Source organism: Molossus molossus, unplaced genomic scaffold (genome assembly GCF_014108415.1).
Source record: "Molossus molossus isolate mMolMol1 unplaced genomic scaffold, mMolMol1.p scaffold_m16_p_20, whole genome shotgun sequence".
NCBI classification, from domain to species: domain Eukaryota; kingdom Metazoa; phylum Chordata; class Mammalia; order Chiroptera; family Molossidae; genus Molossus; species Molossus molossus.
Window position 1 is genome coordinate 11179534 of NW_023425356.1, and position 23265 is coordinate 11202798.

The 23265-nt window shown below is 52.5% G+C and overlaps 2 protein-coding genes across 12 annotated transcripts in view; one reads left to right on the forward strand and one right to left on the reverse strand.

Annotated features, from left to right (window-relative positions):
- CEPT1 (choline/ethanolamine phosphotransferase 1) overlaps positions 1-2270 on the forward strand; it is a 42125-nt gene extending 39855 nt beyond the window's left edge. For 3 of the 6 annotated variants that reach the window (XM_036272520.1, XM_036272523.1, XM_036272521.1), the window contains exons 7-9: positions 64-222; positions 687-812; positions 1387-2004. In XM_036272520.1, coding sequence (XP_036128413.1) covers positions 64-222; positions 687-812; positions 1387-1506 — 405 coding nt within the window. In that variant the 3' untranslated portion in view covers positions 1507-2004. Of the gene's footprint in view, positions 1-63; positions 223-686; positions 813-1386 lie in introns of all 6 variants that reach the window. The other 3 variants (XR_004960930.1, XR_004960929.1, XM_036272524.1) reach the window with 2 other exon arrangements.
- Positions 2271-3088: 818 nt separating this feature from the next.
- DENND2D (DENN domain containing 2D) lies at positions 3089-23210 on the reverse strand. 6 transcript variants are annotated; one of them, XM_036272534.1, is made up of 12 exons: positions 22840-23210; positions 17018-17193; positions 16107-16219; positions 14542-14611; positions 13752-13829; positions 12521-12661; positions 11266-11414; positions 8649-8826; positions 5468-5509; positions 5020-5104; positions 4471-4710; positions 3089-3540 (listed from the first exon to the last, which is right to left on the reverse strand). In XM_036272534.1, the coding sequence occupies exons 1-12, from the start codon at positions 23129-23131 to the stop codon at positions 3464-3466; spliced, it is 1641 nt and encodes a 546-aa protein (XP_036128427.1). In that variant the 5' UTR covers positions 23132-23210; the 3' UTR covers positions 3089-3463. The 6 variants fall into 6 exon arrangements, 5 of the variants coding, with proteins under 5 accessions (XP_036128427.1, XP_036128429.1, XP_036128432.1 ...); XM_036272537.1 differs by lacking the exon at positions 22840-23210 and adding an exon at positions 21233-21337 and having other exon boundaries at positions 3464-3540; XM_036272538.1 differs by lacking the exon at positions 22840-23210 and adding an exon at positions 17782-19305 and having other exon boundaries at positions 3464-3540.
- Positions 23211-23265: the final 55 nt, after the last annotated feature.

A 23265-nucleotide genomic window follows, 5' to 3' on the forward strand; every position in this document is an offset into this window, starting at 1 on the left:
TTCTTACAAGTTTGAGTTGATCCATATCAAATACTGTTAATTCCTCTCCTCTACTTCGCACAGGGAACAAGTGTCCTTTCTCCTTTTCTCCATATTGGGTCCGTGATTACATTAGCTGTGATGATCTACAAGAAATCAGCAGTGCAGCTTTTTGAAAAGCATCCCTGCCTTTATATACTGACATTTGGTTTTGTATCTGCTAAAATCACCAATAAGCTTGTGGTAAGCGTGAAAGTTTTTCTTTGTTTTTTATTTTCATTTTAGTTTGGTTTTATGGCCATAGTTTTCATTCCATAGTGTCCTGAGGAGTCCTAGAGTTTGCCCCCCTCCAATCAGACTCTCGCCATCCACAGGGGAGCTGTGTGTACCTTAAGCTCCTTGAGCCACTGTAACTCTTCTTTCTCTCCACAGTTTCATTGGCTTGTTTTGCTCATCTGCATTCTTCAGTCTCAATCTAGACACTCAAGTTAGGCTCCTGGTGAGAAGCATCTTTTGGGGGCTTAGTTGACGTGGTAGATCCCTTTAGTGTGTAGCTCTTACACACACTTCATGTTGTCAGGTTTTAGTTCTGGAGATTTAACACATATTACTAAAGAATTCTTGAAACTTGATATACTGATTTACTGTGTAGCTCACAATTGCTCTAACACAGAAATGCCCGCATCATTGTTCTTTTTTATTCCCAGGTGGCACACATGACTAAGAGTGAAATGCATTTGCACGACACGGCATTCATAGGCCCAGCACTTTTGTTTCTGGACCAGTATTTTAACAGCTTTATCGATGAATATATAGTACTTTGGATTGCCCTGGTAGGTATTGTATTTCATAGTGTGGAGGATAAATGGGCCAGTCCTGAGAGAGAGTTGTTATAATTGTAATGATTTGGAATGTAAAACCACATTCATGGGACTTTGTGAGAGTTCCTTGTGGTTTTGTCTTTGAACCATTTTTTCCAATATTATTAATTCTGCTTGCATTCAAGCTTATAAATTCCATATTTCTGATTATAAAGCAAGAGTTGACAAACTGCACCCTGTGGGCCAATGGCCTGGTTTTGTAAATGTTTTATTGAAATACAGCCGTGGCCATTTATGTAAGTATTGTGTATGAATGCTTTCATGCTACAGTGGCAGAGTTGAGCATTTGTGACAGATACTGTGGTCCTCAAAGCCTGAAAATAGTTACTGTGTCTCTAAGAAAGAGTTTGTTGATCCTTGATCAACAAAGGAAGAATCAGTGAGGTACTGAGTTACTAAATTGTACAGAATTGAGGGTGAATCTGAAGAAGAGAGAAGAAAGTCAGAAGCTACTCCTCTTCACTTTCAGGAAGCTTAGGGACGGCTCAGCAGGTCCTGAGAATCTAATAGTCTCTTTTCTTTCTAGGTCTTCTCTTTCTTTGATTTGATCCGCTACTGTGTCAGTGTCTGCAATCAGATTGCATCTCACCTGCACATACATGTCTTCAGAATCAAAGTTTCTACAGCTCATTCTAATCATCATTAGTGATGGAGTGATGTTCTATAGGAAACTCATGTTTTCTGCAGGAAAGAATCTGAACATATTCATGAGAATGGGGAGGACAAGAACAAATGTAATTTATAATAATCACTGTTGTATAACTTTTATTCTTTGTTATTGGTAACACTCCCTAATGATTCTGGGTGAGAATGGGAATTTCAAGTCCCGTCCTGTAAATTGTACATGTTGAAATACGGGGTTTGGCCCAAGAAAGTGTGTAGGAAAAAATGCCACATGTTTATAACTGTCCTGGATTCAGAATAAGATTGTCATGGGGGCAGATCCCCAGCAGTGGAGATTTCTTATGTAGAATATTTACAGGCCAAAAAACGGTTGCTTTATAATTGAACAAATCATCACCTTTTAGTGACACCTTTGATTCGTGTCTTGTCAAGCTTTCTTTACTGAGAACTCGGCTTGTGGCCCAGATGTATCCCACTGGCTTGTGAGGTGGAGCTAGCGACAAACGCCTTGAATTTGGATGGAAGGCTTTTCTGTCCTGCCCTTGTTGAGGAAGTCAGTTTTAATTAGCATTGGTGTCTCTCTCGGGCTGGGGAGCCCTGTCAGCATGTGGAATAATGTACCTTTGTTGATCCATTTTATTTTTTTAAATAAATATATGATCTGAAAGCCAGTGGGTTTTTTTTTTCCAATTTTATTCACTGGAAATATAAACTATGTTTTAATGTCATTTTTAAAACTTTAAGCAAAATTAATTTCTGTTCTTTAATAAACAAGAAAATTTGGTCAGCTGTGTTGTTATTATGTATCTTGTAACCTTTCTGTTTTGTATAAACTGTTCCACTTAAAACATAGAACTGTGTTAATTTTTCCTCCTGATAGTTTTGTTGTAGTTGTTACCCTGGCCTACCCGCCAAAGACCCTTGCGTCCTTTGCATAGCATCCAAGGGCCTCTGAGGGCCACACTCACAAACATGCTAAAGAGATGGAGTTGTCGAAAGACAAGGTACTTCTTAACGTTCCCCGCCCCTTCCCCCATTTCAGCAGAAGGTGGGAGAGGTGTGGCGGGAAGGTGGACTAGGTAACCCCAAACTCCTTCGGACTCTGGCGATCTATTTTCTCAAGAAAAAAAATTTTCAGTCTGGGGAACCCTCCACCTTTAGCTGGAGTTGAACTGGAGCTTCCTAAAATAGCAAGTAGGAGGTAGTATGTCTAAAACGGATGGTTCCAAACTGGAGGTGATGGGCAGACCTGTGTGATGGAAGCCACGCAGCCTTCTCTGGCTCTGTTCACGGCGATTCCTGCCCTTCACTCTGGCTCGCAGCCCTTCCTCCCGGAACCTGGAAAGCACACCTGTCTGCAGCCAGGAACTGCTGTCCTGTCCCCAGTGCTGTTGCTGCTTGGACCTGTATGTCCTACCCTCCCTGGGGGAAGGGAGCTGCTGGCCCTAGGACTCTGCGCTCCAAACACAGCCAGAGCTCTGGGCCACCAGGGCCAGGTTCTCTACTTCTAGTCCAGGCACTCACATTCATTCCCTCGTTTTTCTGCTCTTCCCCCAATAGTGGAAGCAAAAGATACACATATAAACATGAATATTTTTGTTTTATTATCCTCATGTGTCCATAGACCTTTTTATGTGGAAAGCCTGAGCCTTTGGGCCACAGCTGCTTCCTCTGGAGGGTGGTGCCCCCTGGGACAGGGCAGTCACAGCGACGTCCACGTCTGTGGCCCCTGTGCACCGTTTCCCACTCGACGTCACCTCTGCAGAAAGTGAATCCTGCTCTGAGCACAGAGGTCCGAGCTGTCCGAAGTCTTGAGAAAGCGGATTCCAGGGATCCCAAACTCAAGACACCAGCTCGAAGCAAGACCTGATTACCAGGACTCGGAAGACTGTCTCGCGCTCAGAGCTTCGCTGGCCCTCCTGTGAGGGGCCGAAGTCCAAACTGGTCTGTGGGTCTGTCACTGCTGTTCACCACAGTCCTTATTTCACAGACTTTTCCCTTGATTTGTTATGTTTCTTCTGTTCCTCATATTCAAGTATTTTCTGTTGGAAATAGCCTGTGGGTTCAGATAGAGGTGTTAGAGACATCTAACCTGGCCAGGCAGACTCCTGAGCCCAGGGACGAGGGTGAGGAATATCCTTCTGTCTGCTCCCCATGCCCCTCTACACCCACTTTCTTTTTAAATCCTCACCCGAGGATGTTTTTCCATTTATCTTCAGATAGAGTGTGAAGGAGAGAGAGACATCAATGTGACAGACACATCGATTAGTTGCCTCCCGCATGACCCCACCAAGGCTGGGACAAACCCTAACCAAACTACGTTCCCTTGACCAAAATTGAACCAGTGACTCTTTGGTCCACAGGCCGATGCTCTAACCACTGAGCCAGGGCTACACCCACTTTCTTTTTTTCTTTAATCCTCACCCGAGGATATTTTTCCATTTTTTGTACAGATAGAGTGGGAGGGAGAGAGAGGAAGGGAGAGAGAGAGAGAAACATCGATGTGAAGGGACACATCGAGTGGCTGCCACCCGCACAACCAACCAGGGCCGGGGACAAACTGCAACCGAGGTACATGCCCTTAGCGGGAACCGAACCCGGGTCTCTCCAGACCACAGGCCGACGGTCTAACCGCTGAGCCAAACTGGCCAGGGCTACACCCACTTTCTTGCTGGGGAATTCCCATGCCCTCACGGGGCCCCTGGAGATCCACGTATTCCATTTGGCCCCAAAAGGGGCCCACAGAGTAATTAGCTCCAGGCTCAAAGAGCAAAGGGCCTCCTGCTAGGGGATGAAGAGAGCAACTTATACAAAATGTTAGCCCAGGGGGCATCCTTAGCCTTCAGGTTCATTCTTTCCAACTCCCTGATTGATCACTGCTGTTCTGTGGGCCTCCAGAGGGAAATGCTCTCCCCTCTCCCTCCCGAGGGCCACACTTGACTGGGGCAGTGCCCTGAGGGCTTGGGCGGTGGGAGGCCCCGCACACCTGCAGGAGGGTTCTTGCTCCTCTCAGCTTCCTGGATGAAGAGGGAGAAGAGCTGCGTCTTCACAAACTTCTTCACGAAGCGGCGCTTGGCCTTGGAGGGCAGCGCCTTGCAGAAGGCCCGTTCCTGGAAGCAGCCTCGCCCGTTCGCCTCCCGCTTGATATAGGAGGCGTAGTGACCCACAGTTTTGACAAAGAACTGCACGAAAGGGCCTGAAACATGCTCATTGGTTTGTTCCGGAGCTGCAGGGGACACAGAGACACCAGCGGAGGGTAGCAGAAGGGGCTGTCACTGCAGGAGAAAGCTTTGTGGGGGAGGGGGAGGGAGGTGGGCTCATAATTACTGATTGACTCGTTAAAATGGGCGGCTGGGTGGAGGTTCTCTTCCATTGCTTAGGAAAAGTAAAATCTCTGACTTGCCCTAGGATCTAGGCCTCTGGGATTGGCCTGGGCCTGCAGAGCAGTTTCATTCTAGTTGTGGAAGGGGATGGTTGGAAATCATGCCCTCAGGGCCTTTGGAGAAACCCAAAATAAGAGGGGCCTAGGACTTACTCTGTAACTCACTGATCCCCTGACCAAGAGAGTCCAAGATGTCAGCCTGAAGCTTGGGTGGTAGGATGTCTTTCTCATCACCAACCTGGTAGAGGACAGAGTCAGGGAGGAGGTATGAAGTGAGGTGTTGGCAGAGAGGAGGGGGTGTGTCTGCACCCCCACTTACCCCCAAATTAGTAATTGGCCACATAGGATAGAAAGAACAGAAGCTGTTCCTTGGTGTTCAGTTTCACTCAACATTAGCACCTGTGGTATTTGGTTTGAACCTTTGCTCTGATTGCTTTGTGAGGTCACCTGTGTTGCCTCGTGGGCTCCTTGAGAGAGAAGTCTTATTAGCGTGAGTTCTTGCTCGGCAAAAGTACTTAAGTTGAAATAAGTGGAGCATGGATGAGACTAGAGTGAGTGAGTTGGTGGTGGACCTGCAGGGGATCTGAATCCGGATACTCACTGACATTAAGAAGGTTCCTTCACAAAGATTCACCAACAGAACCTGAAATAAACACAGAATGGCTTTATCTCTTCCCCTGTCTTCATAGACCTCGGGAGGATCTACCACCTCTTTTTTTGTTGTTGTTAATCCTCACTTGAGGATATTTTTCCATTGATTTTTTTTTTTTTTTAGATGGAGTGGAAGGGAGAGGGGGGAAGAGAGAGAAACATCAATGTGAGAGGGACACACTGGTTGCCTCCCACACAACCCTGACCATGGCCAGGGACGAACCTGCAACCCAGGTATGTGCCCGTGACTGGGAATCAAACCCGAACCCTTCGTTCTGGGGGCCAGCTCTAACCACTTAGCAAACAGGCCAGGGCAAAACCCAGCATTTTCAATGCTCATTTTCTGTTTGACATTCCTTTCTCGCCATTTCCAGTCTGGAAATCTCAGTTCCCTTCCTGGGGAAAGGGTATGAGGGTACAGGAGGGGGATGGGGAGAGCCAAGGTAGAAAGGGAATACAATATGAGGAAATCATAGCCAGTCACTCCCTTAATTAAGCACTGAGTAGAGTAACTGCTTCTATATATGGAACATTTAGAACAAGATAAATACTTTGCACATTTATTTCTTGTAACCCTCCCAGCAGTCCTGTGGAGGCATGTACTAACCCGACTCAGAAGCTGCCTGAGGTCATAGTGCTAACATATTGTAGAGCCAGCTTCCAAGCCTACAGCGCCCTGGCCGCAGGACTGCACCCCTCTCCCCACACGAGCCTTCAACTCCCTCTCTCCGGTCAGCTTAAGACAGTGATGGACGTCTGTTCGCCTTTCCATTCTTGCAACAGTTTAAAAACTCCCCCAGAGCTGTGGTAAACAAGAAGGAAATGAGCACAGGGCGAACAGGAAGAGGGAAGGGAAGGCAGCGAGGAGACCACGTGTCTGCAGGCTGCAGGTGAGACGCACACCGGGCTGGGGCTGGGTGCCCTACTCTGGTACCAGCTCCATCACTTGCCTGAGGGGCCTTCCGTCTAGACCAGACATTACAGAGACATCCCACTGGCTGGATTCCAACCTGCAGATCTGTTTCTTTGATCCTCAGAGCATTTTCAAATATCTGAATTCATTTCCAATGTTTAAATTGAAAAATTTCACATAAAGTTTGGATTGGGGGCTTCTCCTCAAAAGTCAGGAAGTCTATGGCCTGGCCAGGATGGTGGGGTGTTGTCCCGTGCACTGAAAGTTTGCTGGTTCAATTCCCACTCAGGGCACAGGCCCAGGGTGTGGGCTCTTGGTCCCCAGTAGGGGGTGCCCAGGAGGTAGCTGTTGGGTGCTTCACTCTCACATCAATGGTTCTCTCTCTCCCTCTCCTTTCCTCTTTCTCTAAAAATCAAAAAATTTATTTTTTAAAAAGTCAGGAAGTCTAACACTGTTCTTCATTTCTAAAGGACAACATTCAGAGGAAACTGAGTGCAGCTGCCCCTTTTGGGCTTGTCATGTGCTCAATCTCCCCAAAACCTGTTGGTCACTTAAATGCCTGCTGGGCTCCCCTTTTCAGTTTGGACCCTCGCCCTTGACAGTAGGGTGAATGATCCCACCATGTTCCCTTCTTCCAAATAAAAGGGAAAAGAGGGGCTGGAAAGTGTGCCAAGGGACAGAGCAGGCACTGTAATTATCTGTCATCAGGGGAGAACAGTTGAACTAGTCCAGGCCTGAAACCAATGTGTACATCAACTCAGATACTTCCATTCAGGGAAGCCTATTTGTTTGGGGGGTTGGGAGCAAAGAGAGCGGGTGAAGAATTTCTCTGTGAAGTCGTTCCCAAAAATCCTTCTTGTATTTGGGTAGATTGCTCTCAAGTAATCCCTCCCAAAGAGCCCATGTGGGGAGTCAGGTAATCGCCCCACCCCCACAGTAGCCCCTGCCCATTTCACGGGGCAGCTGCTGAGGCAGAACATAGGCCAAGGCTCTGGGATGGCAGGAGCTGTGTCCTTGCTGACCTTGGGATGTCTTCGTGCCTGGCTGTCTGGGGGAGGAGCCAAAGCTTCTGAGAAGCTGGAGCTGTGTCAGGAAGTTTCATAACGAATGGTATTGGGACATTTTAAGTCTTCTTGCTAAACAAGGGACTGATACTCTGTCCCAGTTAGTCACAAGGCAAACGTTCGTTCAAAGGGCGTGTGTACTCAGCAGTTCTGAGCAGGGCTGGGAAGGCCAGGAAGCAAGGAAGGAAAACATGTCTTTCCTTCCCAGCAACACTTAGTAGAAGGAGGGTTTGGGTTCTCCCTGCACGAAGTTCCATCACAGCCTGCACGGCTTCAGAAAAGCGCCCTGAGTTCTCTGCAGCTCAGTTATTTCTTACGTAAGTGGGGAAGGCCTCCCACTAGGGCTGGTTCCAGGCCCCTTCAGTGGCTTCCTTCCAGCCTGCCCCTGTGGTTGGCCTCGTCCGCACTGACAGTCAAAGCTAGCCGGTGCAGATGCACCTCCTAAGTAGCTCTTCTTGCTTGAGGTGAGTAACAAACATACTATCGCGAAACTTGCTGTTGACAACGCCAAGCAGGACGCATGTTTTGAGGTGTCCTTCCAACGTGAGATATCGATGTATGCTGCGAATGCCCGTTGGGGGGCACTGCCAAAAATAAGTTGACAGAATCGAAGGGCTATATCCTGATTGCCAACTGGACTCTCGGCTAATCAGAAAGACAACTCTCACTTCAAAAATCTGCATTTTCAAGATTCGGTTTTCAGTAGGGATACATCAGTTAGCTCATGCCAAAGGAATGTGAATGGATTCCAGTGGGGTGTGTGTTGTACAGCCCAGCTGTGCTTATCCATACAGATGGGCAGGGGACACCCCAGAGCCTGCTCAGTGGGACCAGCCGGCGTAGGACAGTTGGATGACCCCTCAGTAAGCTACGTGCTGCCCTTGTAGCCCAGAGGGAAATCTTTCAGGAGGAGAGAGCTAACGCTCATTGAGCATCGACTCCGTGTCAGGCACCAGGCTAAGGGCTTTATGTGGGTGATTTCCCCTAGAATCCCTAGGAACTGAATACTCTCACCCCCATTTTACAGAAGAAGAAGCTCAGGCTAAACGAAGTGAAGCAACTTGCCCCAAATCACACAGCCCTGAGTAGCAGAGCTGGGATCCGAACCCAGGTCTGCCTGGCCCCAAATCACACTTCTTCTTGCTGTGTCCTACCTCTTCCATGGGGCTCTCCATAACCTCCTGCAGAAAGCGCATTTGGACTCCAACCATGAAGGGAGTGGGGCAGCAGACAGTGTCCAGAAGGCTCTTGGGGACAACAGGGATGTAGGTGTGTGCCCAGCTGAAGGGGTAAAGCAGCGCGGCGACAGCGTGGATACACTGAGACAGGGTGCTGGGAACAGGGCACAGAGAAGAGAGTCAGAGGGGCCTCCCTGTGCCTCCACCCCCGGCAACCCCCCTGCCCATCACCCACAGCAGGTGCACAAGCAGGTCTGGGAGCCATGCTAGTCACCGTGACCGCTCACAGCTGGGAGGAGAGGGGCAGAGACCAGGAGAGGCTGAGGCTCCTTTCAAGGATGGGGCCTGGATTTTGTCCCCCTTTGCCAATTAGTCACCTCAGCTCTCTACGGAGCAAAACTAAAAGTGGCTCTAAAGAGAGGAGGAGGAAGAAATGCCTTCACTCAAACCGACCATCAACTGAGCCCCTTCTGTGTGCTCTCCACTGTGCTGAAGATGAGGAAGCCAGGAACCGAAAGACACTGCCCCTGCTTTTAAGGAACTCACAGCGTAGTTAAGGAGACAAACATGTAAACACTGGGTGAAGCCTCTTTCCTCCTCAGGCCTGTTCACCCGCCCCAGCCTCTCCCTCGCGGGCCTCCTCTGGCCACTGCAGGTTGTTTCAAGCTACCAGGTTGGGGCCTGAGTTAGCCTGGGAAATTCCTAGGTTCCAGGAACCTCACCCAGCAATTCCTACCAGGAAAGTCCCCCGAGGTGGCTCCTCTGCCTTTCCCTTTCCGATGAAGCATCCCCTGTGTAATCGCTGCCTCAGCCACACTCGGGGCCTTTCCTCCCCCCACCCCAACACACAACCCTGCTCTGTCTTCTTTGTCCCCCACTAGGTTTCCAGGCTCCGCACTTCTCCTGGTTGCCCCCAAACCGAAGCCAATAAAAACACAGATGCGGAAACCTTGCTCCACTGCTCCATATCAAGCCAGCACTTCCTGAGGGAGGGGGCTGAGCCTCGGAGAGTCTGGCCAAGGCTCAGGCTGCCTGGAAGTCCCCTCCGGGCCTGGTTCGGGGATCTGACAGATGGCGTGGCCAGGAAGTGGGGAGATGGGATGCTGAGAGGAAAGCCCTGTGGCCCTCGCCCCCGGCCGGTGACCCCCGGTCACGCTCACTTCCTAGGATGGATCTCAAGGGGAAAGGCCCGCATCCCAGCGCCAGCCACTCAAAACTTCTGTCCCTACAAGGCAGAGAGGGACCAGTCCTTCCAGAGCGCGAGGTTCCACCGCTGCCCTCGAGCGTCAGCCCAAACTAGTGCCTCTCTGCTGCCGCTGGTTTTACAGAACATTCAGCCCACAGACCCCGCTGGCTGCCCAAGCTTCTCCCCTCTGACAGCCGTGACATTCCCCTGACCTCCCTAGCCTGACCTTTGGATCCCTAACATCCTTTTTCTTCTTATTCTTCTTCCCTAAAAGCCAGAGCCAGAGTTGTCGGCCCAACGTCTTCGGCTTTCTCCCTCCGCAGACACGAAGAAAAGGCCAGCCTCCCACTGTTTTATATTTATTTTTCCTTCTTCATTCTGTCATGTCTCCCCATATCTTTTTCAGACTCAAAGCCCCAAAGAGGTAGAAACCAAGACATAACAGGGTCCCGCTTCAAGTACACACAGGGATGCACTCAACCGTGAACTTACTATTCAGAATAACAGCTCACACGTACTGACATGTGTCTGGCAGGGTCCCGGGTGCCTAAGGTGCACTATTTCGTTTAACCCAGCACCACCTTATGAGAGAGACACAGTCCTTTTCTCCACTTTACAGACGCTCAGCCCATGAGCGTTGTCCCATGGACTGAGAAGTCCCGGTTCAATGCCTCGGTCAGGGCACATGCCCGGGTCGTGGGCTCGATCCCCAGTAGGGGGCGTGTGGGAGGCAGCCGATCCATGTATCTCTCTCACATCAATGTTTTTCTCTCAAAAATCAATAAAAACATGTTTAAAAACAAAAAAGAAGCTAACCTCAGGGAACCACAGAGCTGAGAATAGGACTTAAGCTCCTTCTTCTGGGCAACACCTGTGCCCCCCCAGCCCCCCACTCCACTGTAGCGGCCACGGAACTCCAGATTCCGGGAACCTCACCCAGCAGCTCCCCTTACAGTCAAAGGTCCGGTCTTGTTTGCCTGAATCCTCCTGAATGTTTGGCATCTGACAAACAGTTGACACACACTGAATGTTTGTTGAATGAGTGAGTGAATAGATAGATGTGTTTGTCACTAAGGATGATGGCCTTGACCTCCATACCATTATTTGCCTCCCTGCCCAGTCCTGAGCCTTCAAGAGCGGAATCATCTCTGCATCCACCCTCATTGTCTCGGCCTAGGCTGTCCCTGAGCACTTCATGGCCTTCTCAGAGCTAAATCAGAAACCTCCTCGGGTCTAGGTAGCAATCAAGTTTGGAGGCAGAAGCAGGTTTAGTGCAGAGCAAGACTCGGAGGCCGGAGGGTGAGCACACAAGCCCTACAGCCCAACTCCCTTCGAGGAGCCTCCACTGTCCCCTTGACCCCGAGGGTGCCAGTCAGTTCAGGTGAGCTGCTCAGAGGCTGGACCCACCTGAGACCTTCTGCCAGGAAGATGATTCTTCTCTCCAGCACTGCGGAGGCAAAGAGCTGAAGAATCTGTTCAAAGCTGAGACATTGCAACAGAGAACTAAAATCCACGTGTTCTAGGTGGGAGTCCAGGGGCCGAGTCAGGGAGATGAACTGGGGAAACCAGAGAGACAGGGCGTCACCACACTGAAACACCACGCAGACCCCAGAGTGCTGGGCCTCCGACAGCCTCCATCGTCCCCACAGCGGTCAACCCAGACCTGTCTCTCCCTTGCTAAAACGCATCCATGTTTTCCTTCTGCCCTGGGGATAACACTGTCATCCTTGCCAGCCTCACAGAGCACACTCCACCTCTGGCCATGTTTGTCCCATCACCTCCTTCCTGTTCCTCGAGCATGTCACTTTCTGTCCAGCCTGAGGTCCTCAAGGTTAGGCCCTCCCTTGGACAGCCCTTCTCCCTTCGTTCTTGTCCTTGGAGACCTTCCTTGGCCACCTAAACAACATGTGTTCTCCATCCTTTCTCATGGAGCACCCTGTTTTTGGTTTTTTTCCTTTCATCACATACCATGTTTGATGGCATATTTTACATCCATCTCCCCCACTAGACTTTTAGTTCCATGAGATCATGGATCACGTTCATTTTATTCACCACTTTATAGGCACAAAATAGTTCCGCTCAGCGCCTAGCGAGCATTCCATACTTACTCTTTCAGTAAGTGAAAAAGCCCTTGTTTTTATATGGGGAGGCCAAGGTTCAGAGGGACACACAGATTATCCAGAGGACCAGGGGCCAGCACTGGAATTCTTAAAACAATGTTCTGCCTTAAAAAGTGGCATCCCGTGTGGCGGGGTGGGGACTCGGGTGGGGCGGGGAGATAAAAAGTAGACAGATGGAGGCCATACGTAGAGATGCAGGACCGACGCGGGAGGATGAGGGTGGGGTGTGAGGCAAGTGGCAGGTGCGAGGCTGTGGGGAAAGTCCATTCTAGCACCCGGAACCTCAGCTTACATGGTTTATTTATTATAAATAAGAGTCTTGGTGGCTTGAACACCGACTAGGTCCTTATGAGCATCTGGTTGGGAGGACCAGAAAATTTGGGTTTGATATTCAGCTCTGCCAATAATTCAAGCCAAGACCCAATCCCTCCCTGGCTCAGTTTCTCTGTGTGTTCATCTGGTGAATGGGAGGGCTGTAATGAGGTGCCACAGAAGCCTGCACCCTCCAACCAGGGAGGGTCTCACCTTTATACTGAACCCACCTCGGTGCCTGAGTCAGGGATGAAGCTCTTGAGGGTCACGGTCTTCCCAGGGGCAGGGAAGGCCGCCTCTCGGAGGCCCTGCATGAACGGGTAGATGACCGCCACCGAGATCTGGTGCCTCTTCTCCACCTCATCCAGGATCTGCCAGGAAAGGGACCAGGGGAGGCCTGGCTCAAAGGGATGCGACGGGGAGGGGGGCACAGACCCCATGTGTGAGCCTCGCACCAGCAGTGAGGTGGGGGGGCGCTGGTCCAGCCAAGCTTCCAGCATCTTCTAGTCCCCTCCACCAGCTGGTCCTCTCTCCTCCCTGGCACAGGCCAGCCTACTGCTGTTGCCTAGCCTTCTCTCCATCCTCCCTCTACCGGGCCATAGGCTCCCTCTCCTGACATTGACACAAACTGCCTCCTAGGAAGCCATCCCAGAGTAAACGCGTCATCCCTGGTGCTCCCACGTTCATTCGTGTTGGTTGGAATGGGAGCCTGGACGGTTGTCCTCTGGGGCCCCCTCTGCTCTCCGACTTCCACTGAATATGGCCAGGGCCAGCCTCTGTCCCTCAGCACCCTGAGCAGATGAGCGCTCCACCCTACCAGGGCTGACGGAGTTCCCTGCCTTCGTCCTCCAGCGGGCTTAGGGGCAGAGCACACAGAAGCCCTTCATGGCCACCAAGACACGCCCCACCCATTCTGAGGGACCCCTCTGATCCCAACTCAGGTGTACTGGTTCTCAAATGAGTTCTGGCAAGAGAAGTCCTGGAGGCCTCAGCGCCTCTTCTGCCCTGGGAGGAGCTGGAGGGAGCCCGCGCGGTCCAGTAACTGCCTCCCTATTCGTGAGAGCTCCGCCCCCCTCACAGGTCACCTGCCTTGAGCCTCGCAGCAGCGTGACACAGGGCGGTGCGGGTCACATACAGGCTTGACCGATAAAACTGAAACTCCAGATTCCTAACCTGGGGCTCCACCCACGGTCCCGCCAGCTGCTTTCTGACCAGATGGAGCGGGAGCCCTGGGCTCTCAGCAAGGGAGACGGTCCTCTAGGTTCAGATCTCACTTTTCCCTGAAATCAAGCCAAACCCAAGCCCCGCTCTGCCTCAGTTCTCCCACGTGGGCCTCGCCTGACCCCGCTGTGAGGGAGGTGGTCCCCTAAGGGCTCAGGGAGCCCAGGCGGGGCAGGCAGCCAGGCAGATGGGGAGCCAAACAGGCCCAACAGGCCCCGAGGAGCCCCGCACCAGCCCTACCTTGGAGAACAGGCCGAAGCAGCCGACGCAGCTGATGATACAGTACACCATGGGGAGCCGAGGGCCAGGGCCGGCGGGCTGGGGGACAGAGAGCCTCCCTCAGTACTGCAGCCTCCCAGGCCTTCCCCCACCAGGGCCAACAGGGCACGAGGCCACTGGCTGGGCTGGGGACTCATGATGAAAGGCAGGCTAGATGGAGGAAGGCCTGGCTGTGCAGAGGTCCCATTCATGGAACAGGCAGCAAAACGGCCAGAGCAGCCACCAAAGTCAAAAGAAGGTGGCTGTGAGGGGGCTGGTGGGCTCACAGGCGAGCACTGCCATCATCTGGGGTCAGCAGAAAGAAGGGACAAGGGTGCTGCAAGGGTTAGGACATGGCGAGGGAGGGCAACACTGTGAAAGTGACTTGGAGAGTCCTGAGAGCCCAGAGCAGGTGTTCAAACCCTGGTCTGCGCTCTGGGAGGCTCCTGGGGCCAAGGCACTGACGCCTGGACAGAGAAGGTGGACAGGAATAGGTTGGAGCCTCCCACCCAGGGCAGCTGTGGAAAGTCGGGAGAGCAAAGACCACAGCAGGGCCAGCAGAGGTCCCCTGGGTAGGTGCGTGAGGAGGGGCACACGTCCCTGTCCCCTCGGGCTGCAGAGGGCACTAACATGGCAGCCGGTGCTGGGCTGTGCTCTCTCTACAACCACCACTGCCAGGGAGCCTGGGCTTCTGCAGCTGAGGCTCGAGCAAGCCCAGCTGTGGAGCAGGGCAGGCTGCAGAGAGGAGGGGGCAGTTGTGAGCTGCACAGACCAAGAGGCGCCTGCAGTATCCAATCTTCCGGCTCCCGTCCACGTTGGTCAGGACGAAGGAGAAGGTCTCCCTGAGAAAGAGCAGACAAGGTCTTCATTGCCTCACTAGACGAGAACAGAGCGGGTGAGGCGGGCACAGGGAGCTGCTGATTCGTTATGAGAATTGTATTAAGTGCCTGTTGGTGTCAAGCTCCAAATGCACCATCTCATTTAATTCTGAAAATAACCCATTGAGGTAGGTCTGATTATTATTCCCACTTTAAAGTTGAAGGAACTGAGGCACAGAGGGCGTTTCTTATCCAAGGTCATCCATTCAACTAGTAAGTGGTAAAGCCAAAATTCGAACCCAGCCCTGGCCGGTTTGACTCAGAGTCCCTGTCGCAGGGCCAAGCAGTTACCTGGGGTACTCAGTAAGTGGTGCCCACTCGTTCCCATCTGGGAAGCAGTTAGAGCATCGACCCACAAACCAGAGAGACCCAGGATTGGTTCCCACTAAGGGCATGTACCTCAGTTACATTTTGGCCCTGGCCCCAGTTGGGATCGTGTGGGTGGCAGCCACTCAATGTGTCTCTCTCACATCGATGTTTCTCTCTCTCTCTTCCTCCCTCCTCCCTCCTGCTCTATCTGAAGATAAATGCAAACAAAAAAAAATGTCCTTCGGTGAGGATAAAAAAAAATTTGAGCCCTGGCCAGTTTGGCTCAGCGGTTAGAGCATCGGCCTGCGGTCCAGAGAGACCCGGGTTCGGTTCCCACTAAGGGCACATACTTCGGTTGCAGTTTGTCCCCGGCCCTGGTTGGTCGTGTGGGTGGCAGCCACTCGATGTGTTCCTTTCACGTCGATATTTCTCTCTCTCCCTCTCTTCCTCTCTCTCCCTCCCACTCTATCTGAACAAAAAATAGAAAAATGTCCTCGGGTGAGGATAAAAAAAAAAAAAAGTGCCCTGGCCGGTTTGGCTCAGCGGTTAGAGCGTAGGCCTGCGGTCCTGAGAGACCCGGGTTCGGTTCCCACTAAGGGCATGTACCTCGGTTGCAGTTTGTCCCCAGCCCTGGTCGGTTGTGTGGGTGGCAGCCACTCGATGTGTCCCTTTCACGTCGATGTTTCTCTCTCTCTCTCTGTTCCTCTCTCTCCCTCCCACTCTGCCTGAACAAAAAAGTGGAAAAATGTCCTCGGGTGAGGATAAAAAAAAAAAAAAAGTTGAACCCAGGCAAATTCCAGGGCTCATGCTGTAAGGGGCTTTGCTATACCACTTTCTCAGAGGCCACAGGCCTTCTTCTAAGTCCAGTTTCTGCCAGTGGCAGAGTCAAAACACAGAGACTGTCACTCCTAACACAGGGGAGAGAATCCCACCATTCTCTGCACAGAGGTAACTGGTCAACCTGGTTAGCTAAGCTCCTTGGTCTTAAGGGACCCCAGAAAGATGGATGTAAATGTATTAACTGAGTCCCTCCCCATCAGTAGGAAAGCTGGTGAGAATGGGATGCAAGTGAGGGGCCACAGGAAGCGCACGGTCACACTGGCCCTTCTCCCCGCATCCCAGAGTCCCTGTCGCAGGGCCAAGCAGTTACCTGGGGTACTCAGTAAGTGGTGCCCACTCGTTCCCATCTGGGAAGCAAAACAAGGGGATGGCACTGAGCAGCCGCTCCTCCTCCTCCTGTTGGCCCCGAAGCAGGTTCTCCCGCTGTAAGGAACAGGAAAGGAGACGAGCCAATGGTGCAGGTAACGGCAGGAGAGGGCCGGAGGGCAGGCGGGCTTCTTCTGGGCTCTACCGCAGTCTGAGGATAAGCCTTCCCACTGGCATGGGGTCCTCTGTCTGTCACTCTACACAGGGCCTTCATTCTGGGTCTGGCTGCAATGACCCCACGGAAACAGCCCATCCTGGGCCCAGTCTACATGAACCCGAGTTCAACTGTGTCGTCAGGAAAGGGGCCAAGGCCACACCCGAATATGGAAAGGCCCAGAGACCCCTCAGCTTCCTGCAAGGACCACGTCAGAGTAACACATCAGAGAAGAGAAGCAGCAGCTCACTTGCTGCGCTCTCAGGGCTAGTGAGAGTCTCTGTCACCCCGCGCAGAAGCAGATGAGCCCAGTGTGGGGCTGTGGCCACCGGCTCTGCCACCCTCTCCTTCCCACCCATCCCACAGGGGACGCCTGCAAGAAGCTCTGGGAGAAGGTAAACTTCTCTACAGAGAAGGGGGACTAGGAATGGAATCTGGGAGAACTAGGAGGTCCCAACAGGGGCAGAAGAACTAGCCTAGTTTCCTGGATAGGGAGCCTAGGTCAGCGCCTCACAAAGAAGCCAGACCTAGATTCTGTGGGTGATAAAAGAACACAGGGCTGGGCCTGCAGGAGACAGGAGTGGGTGAGCTCGGGGCAGCTCCAGACTCAAGCCCGGCAGGGTAGGGAGAGAGAGAGGACACCCCTGTCACTTCTCAAACACCCCATCCTTTGCCCCCCTCCCTCCTCCTGCAGTCTTTACCTTGGGAAACTGGTAGGTGATCATAGGCTCATAATCCTCCCCCGAACGCTTTTTTTTTAGGGAAACCACAAGGAGGTATTCAAAGAAATGCTGTCCTCCGGCAAAGCTGGACAGACAGCGCTCCTGGGTCCTCTCTGGTTCCTTTGCAGCCTCTTCTGGATTATCCTGGACAGATCCTGAAACCAAGACACGTGGCCCACTCGGTATCTCACAGATCCATGCCCCAAGTGGAGACTGCGAGGCTCCGGGTGACTTCAACTCCTCCAGGCCCCCTGCCAACGCTCCAGGTCCCTGGAGCCTGCCCAGCACCTAAGGTCCTGGAATGGGATCAGAACCAACTGGGTAGATTCCGTGCCTGCCCCGGGAGATGTGCAACCATATGGAGCTGAGGAGAAAAGAAACCACTGATTTGGAAGCCAAGAAAATGTACTGGGGAGGCCGTGGGAGGCCCCAGTACATATCCTATGCCCCAGGATAGCGCAGAGACTGTGCCTCCCTGTAGGGTGCCCAGCGTAGAACGTGGAACAGTATGCCTTGTAGACCTCACTAACTCAGAAAACCCAGGGCCATGTGGCTGTGACCACACTCCCTCAAGGGGTAGAACAGGCTCTAAAATCCAGCAGGGAAACCTCCCAGTCCAGCCACATGGGGTACAGGGTAGAGGTCAAGATATAAAAGGAAGAAGAAGAAGTGTTTCAAGGAAGAAACAGCCCCAAGGAAGAGAGTCAGCGTGGAAAAAAGGAAGTGGGCAATCCAGTCCAGACCTGCTCGGAATCGGAATTGGAATCGAGGCAGCCGTTTGCGGAACAGATTGGGCATCCTGCCTGTCACTTGTCCTTCCCAGGTTTGCGGGGCATGGAGCGCTGCCCTTTCCTCCGACACCGGCTCAGAAAGCCCGAGAACGGGGCCGCTGCTTCAGTATCCGACTACGGCACTAGAAAGAGGAGCCCCACGCAGTTTCCATCCTGGGCACCCAATGGTTGAGCAAGGAGGCCGTGACGGGACCCAGGAAGGAGGCAGGAAGCCCGCACTGACAGAGGCAGCATCCTGGCAAGGCAGCTCAGACCTCAGCTCCTCCCAAGAGCCCCGGGGTGTGGTGAGACAAAAGGTCATAAGTAAACACCTCCAAGGCCCAGCTGCTTCTGGGCTTCGCTTTGAATTCTGGGCTGCAGGTCGTACAATGGGTTTATTTACAATCTTGGGAAAGTGAAGAATGCGAGATAGCATCAGACTGCGGGCACTGGAAACTCGCTGTTCCCAGGACGGGGAATCTTCTATCCTCACAACTTTGATTTTGGGCCTTTCACTTCTCGGCTTGGTCACTAGCAGCCCCAGACCCCTGCAAGGCCATCTGCTGTGCACTGGGACTTCCAGGACTCCAGGGCTGCAGGCAGGAGCGCAGCACCAAACACTCCTCACAGCCTACATGCCACTGCTCTCCCTGACATCTAAAAGGATAAATGATTCTGGTAGGAGGGAAACCTGGAAATCAAGGTGAACCTAAAAGCCTCCTCTCCTGGTGGTGGAAGAGAGAGCAAAGTCCATGTCTGAGGTGGAGAGTTCCTGACATTCCAGACCTGCACTGGAGCATCTCAGCCCTGCAATCTCCTAAGATAGACTTCTGTCACTAGGATCTGGTCCAGGGGGAAATCTTTCAGGAGCTTTGAACCTGGCTTTCATGGGACTAGTAGAAGCCAGCATTCAGTGGCCCAGCCATGACTCCTGGGGAGAACCCACATCACAGTAAATAAAAATGTTACGCATACTGTAATAGTAAGAACAGTGACCCAGATCACTAACTCTCACCACTCCTTGGTAGCAACCTGCACACACTTATACAATCCTTACCTGTTTGAGGAATAAGCACCTTGCTGATACAGATGGGGAAACTGAGGCACAAAGCAATTCAGAGACTAGCAACAGAATCTCTCGGGGGTGGAAATTATGAGATATCTATGCCTTCTGGACGCAGTACACACAGAACACCCCACAAATGTGGATGCCTTCTGTTTGCAAAGGACTTTGAGAACCAAAATCTTTTCACTGATCATTCCAGAACTCAGGAAATTATTCTTTTCCTCAAATCATTTGAGTTGCAATTTACAGCCCACTCCTTCCTGCTTTAACAGGAAAGCCAAGAGAACAGTAAAACTCGTAAACTCAAACAAAAAAGTGACTAGACTTTTGTATTGAGGACCAAGAAATCCAGAAAAGGCTTGTGCCCTGGCCGGTTTGGCTCCGCGGTAGAGCGTCCGCCGGTGGACCAATGAGTCTTGGGTTTGATTCTGGTCAAGGGCACGTACCTCGGCTGCAATTCATCCCCAGCCCTGGTCCAGTTGTGCAGGAGGCAACCGGTTAATGTGGCTCTATCACATCAATGTTTCTCTCTGTCTTTCTCTCTCTCCCTTCCTCCCACTCTATCTGATGATAAATAGAAAAATATCCTTGGGTGAGGAATTAAAAAAAAGAAAAAGAAAAAAATACAACAGAAAAGGATTCCTTTCGCTTATCTTTCAAAGGGGTTATCCACAGCAGAGAGAACATCCATCAAACACACATATTTCATATAGGTCATCTCATTTAATCCCCAGTGCCCCAGAAAGGAGTTATCATCCTGATTTTTAATTGAAGAGGGAGCCACCCTTTCTAAGGAATTCAGGAGTCTGGTTACACTTGTTTGTCCACCAGGAAGCTCCTCCCTCAGCCACCTGAGAAAAGTCCCAGAACCCACTAGAATATAGGTGAGGGGAGTTTCTGGAACCTTCATCTGAAAAGCTGGCTCTTCACCTTCTAGCTCAACTGCTCTCAACCCAGGACCACCCCCATTGCCACTCCTCCTACCTGGATGATTGACACATTTGTGTGTGTACACACACACCTTCCTACCACACAACTGCTCTGGAGGGAGGGGGGACTCCCCAGGAAGGTGGAGGACAGACGGAAGTATGGAAGGTGAAAAGGGTGCGGTCTCCTGGCCAGACAGGTGCCAGGCTGCTCGCCAAAGTCCAAGAAACTCCTCCGGGCACAATTATCACCTTGTTTGGGGGGGGCCACAGTGGGTGGGAACAACTGGAATGTCTCCTCTGGGCTGCAGGGAGCAGACTCTGGTTCACAGAGACGTCTCAGGGTTGAAGGAGGCCGGAAAAGACCAGGCCAGTGCTCTCCAGAGAAGAGAGGCCAGCAGCCCCACCCTGGATTCTGCTCTGCCCACAGCACAATTCCAGATCTCTGTCCCCACCCCTGGTCTGTGCCTTGGTTGGGATGAAATGGCAGATACTGGACACCCCAGTTTAGAGAGGACAGCAAGGGCTGGGGGTGGAGGGGAGGGGTGATGGCAGGAGCACTGATATCACCCCCAGGTCTCCCCAGCTCTGGGGCTTGGACGTGGGAATGTGGCTTCACTGGACCTTTTGATTTGCCAGTGCCATTAGAGGTGGTCTGTGCCGTCCAATCAGCTCCTTTCTGCCCGGACAGCCGACCTCTGGGCAGCGCAGCAGGCTCTGGCTGCTGGGCCACAGGACTGGCTAGTGGTAAGAGGCTGGATGAATGAGAACACGAATGAATTCCTGACTGCCCAGTGTCCCTGCTAAGAAGAAAACGAACATCCACTTCTTATGCGATCCCCGCAACACTGGGAGGAATTATTCTCACTCCACCGAAGAGGGGTTCTGAGAGGCGGGACTTTCTGGTTCACACACTGCAAGGACGCCGCTGAGCAGGCGCCACCCCAGCTCTGCTCTTGGTCACACTCTCCATGGCTTCTGGATGGCCTTGGGCGGGGACGGTACGTCGTCGGGAGACCAGTTTTTCTGGCGGGCGGCTATTTGTGGCGCAGGGGGCGAGTCCCCAGCGAGGCGGGATCTCCCGGGAGGGTGCTCTCGGCACTCTGCGGCTGCACCACAAGCTTCCTGGCTGGAAGGACACGTGGCCCGGGGCCCCACCACGGTTTCCTCTGCCCGCCGCTTTCCCCAGCACCCCCTGGCTTGGCAACCTCTCTGACCTCCGACCTTGTTCCCACCAGGCCCCGTCTACCTCCACCTGCGCCCTCTCCCCGCTCACCTGGCCCGGCCCAGCCCCCTCAAAGGCGCAGCGGACTGCCCCGGGGTTCCAACCCTCGGCGCCGCCCGGCCGGCCCCTGCCGCGGTCACCTCGTGTCCTGGCCCTGGTCCCCGCGCTGCCACCGCGCCCATGCCCCGGCCCCGGCCCGGCACTAACCCCCACGGCCGCGCTTCAGTCTCAGGCTGGCTCGGAGGCGGCGGCCGAGCCCATCCATGGCCCCTCCAGTGCCCGGCGCCCGCTCCCAGGTCCTCGCCGGCCCCGCCCCCCGCGCGACCTCCGCAGAGCCGACACTTTCACTTTCACGCGGGGAGCGGCCGAGGGGACCTGCCCGGGGCGGGGCGGCGCGGCGCACCTTCCGGACTCGGCCCAACCCCGGGCGCACCTGGGCGGGCCCACTCGGCCCGGGCCCGGCGGGCTGCGTGGGGTGACAGAGGGCGCTCGACGCGCGTCCGAGGTGGGGGCGGCGCCACCTCGCCCGCCACCCTCCGTGGGGCGCTCCGGGAAGCTTGCGGGGTCCCGGAGAGGTTAGCCTTGCCTTCGCAGCACGGACTGGGAGTGACCTGTGGGCGCCCCCGCACCTTCCTGGCGGCTCCCCACTTGTCCCAGAAGGGGATCGCTTTTTAAGAGTGGTCACACTTTTCCAACCCTTTCATCTCTCCCCCTGCAACTGCCGTTTCCGATCTTTTGCCATATTTGTCCTTCTACCCGCGGGGGAAGTGTGCCTTCCTTGCTCAAAGCCCTGTTGCACTTCCCCAAGGAGCCCAGGGGGCCGAGGGGTGCCGGGTGAGCTGCAGAGGAGGTCCTGGGGTGCTGCGGGGGTCCTGTCCCTGCCTTCTCACCAACCTGTTTTTGTTGTTGTTTTAACTTATTATAAGGAGTAACATTGGTTAGTAACATAAATTTCAGATGTACAACCTTATAATGCAACTTCTATATAATACTCTGTTGTGTGCTCGCCACTCGAGTCTCCTTTCATCGCCATATATTTGACCCCCTTTACTCTCTTCCTTTTCTTTGCACACCCCTTCCCCTCTGGTGACCACCACTTTGTTGTCTGTATCTAGGAGTCTGTTTTGTGTGTGTTTGTTTTCTCCTTCAATGGATGATTGCATAAAGAAGATATAGATATATACAAGGGAGTACTACTCAGCCATAAAATAGATGAAATATTGCCATGGATGGATCTGGAGGATATTATGCTAAGTGAAATAAGTCAGATGAAAAAGGACATGAATCTGCCCTGGCCAGGTGGCTCGGTTGGTTGGAGGATCCCGTAGAGCACTAAAAAGGTTGCAAGTTCAATTCTTGGTCAGGGCACATACCTAGGGTTAGGATTCAGTCCCTGGGTCAGGATGCCTGAGTGATGTTTCTCTCTCTCTCTCTCTCTCTCTCTCTCTCTCTCTCTCTCTCTCTCCCCCCTTCTCCCTTCCTCCCCTCTTTCTTCTAACAATCAATAAACATATGCTTGGGTGAAGATTTAAAAAAAAAAGAACAAGAACCATATGATTTCACTGATATGTAAGATAGAAAATAAAAAGGAAGAAACCACCTAGCATGTCCCTGGGCAGGTGAACAAAATGAGGGTAAGCCCGGTCCTGCAACCTCACCACATGAAAGTTAAGGAACGAAAGCTCTTTGTAAACTTTTATGTGATACAAAGTTAAGGGATATGATAATGATGATGGTTGCAGCTATTCACACTCCCCATTTTCTAATCCCAAATCTCAGTACAACCTTTCAGCTCCTCCTCCAACCCTCCTCACCTTCACTGGCTTCCAAACATGCCGGACTTCTGGCTTCAGTTGTCAGGCAGGATAATCTGCATCTGATAAGCCCCACTTGCTTCCAGGATGACTGCCCTGGCTCTCTTCTCCTCTCAGGACCAGCATCTGTAGGATGGGAAGGGTGGAGGAAGTAGTTTGTCTGAAGTTGCTCTTTTCCCAGTGGTTTTAGCTCAGTTTCAGGCGTGTGAGGCGGAGAAAGGAAGACACTGGCAGAAAAATGTCTAGGATCCATAGATATAACCCCCCAAGCTCCCTTCCCCCTCCTGTGCATGGCCTCCAGATGACTCTCCTGAGGAATCCAGCCCTGGTATTAAACTGTCCAGACTTAGCCTGGAGATTCTAAAAGTTGCCTCTACTCTCGGCCTCTGCAGTTTTGTACTTAATTACACAGTCTGTTTCTGTTCC

Coding starts and splice junctions, on each gene's coding strand:
- DENND2D (XM_036272534.1), bottom strand. CDS start 23,131: ATGCACAGGAGGGGGAAGGGAGCTTGGGGGGTTATATCTATGGATCCT. Junction 17,194..22,839: donor ATGTTTGGAAGCCAGTGAAG/GTGAGGAGGGTT, acceptor TCTTGGTTTCAG/GATCTGTCCAGGATAATCCA. Junction 4,711..5,019: donor GGGGATCAGTGAGTTACAGA/GTAAGTCCTAGG, acceptor TGTCCCCTGCAG/CTCCGGAACAAACCAATGAG.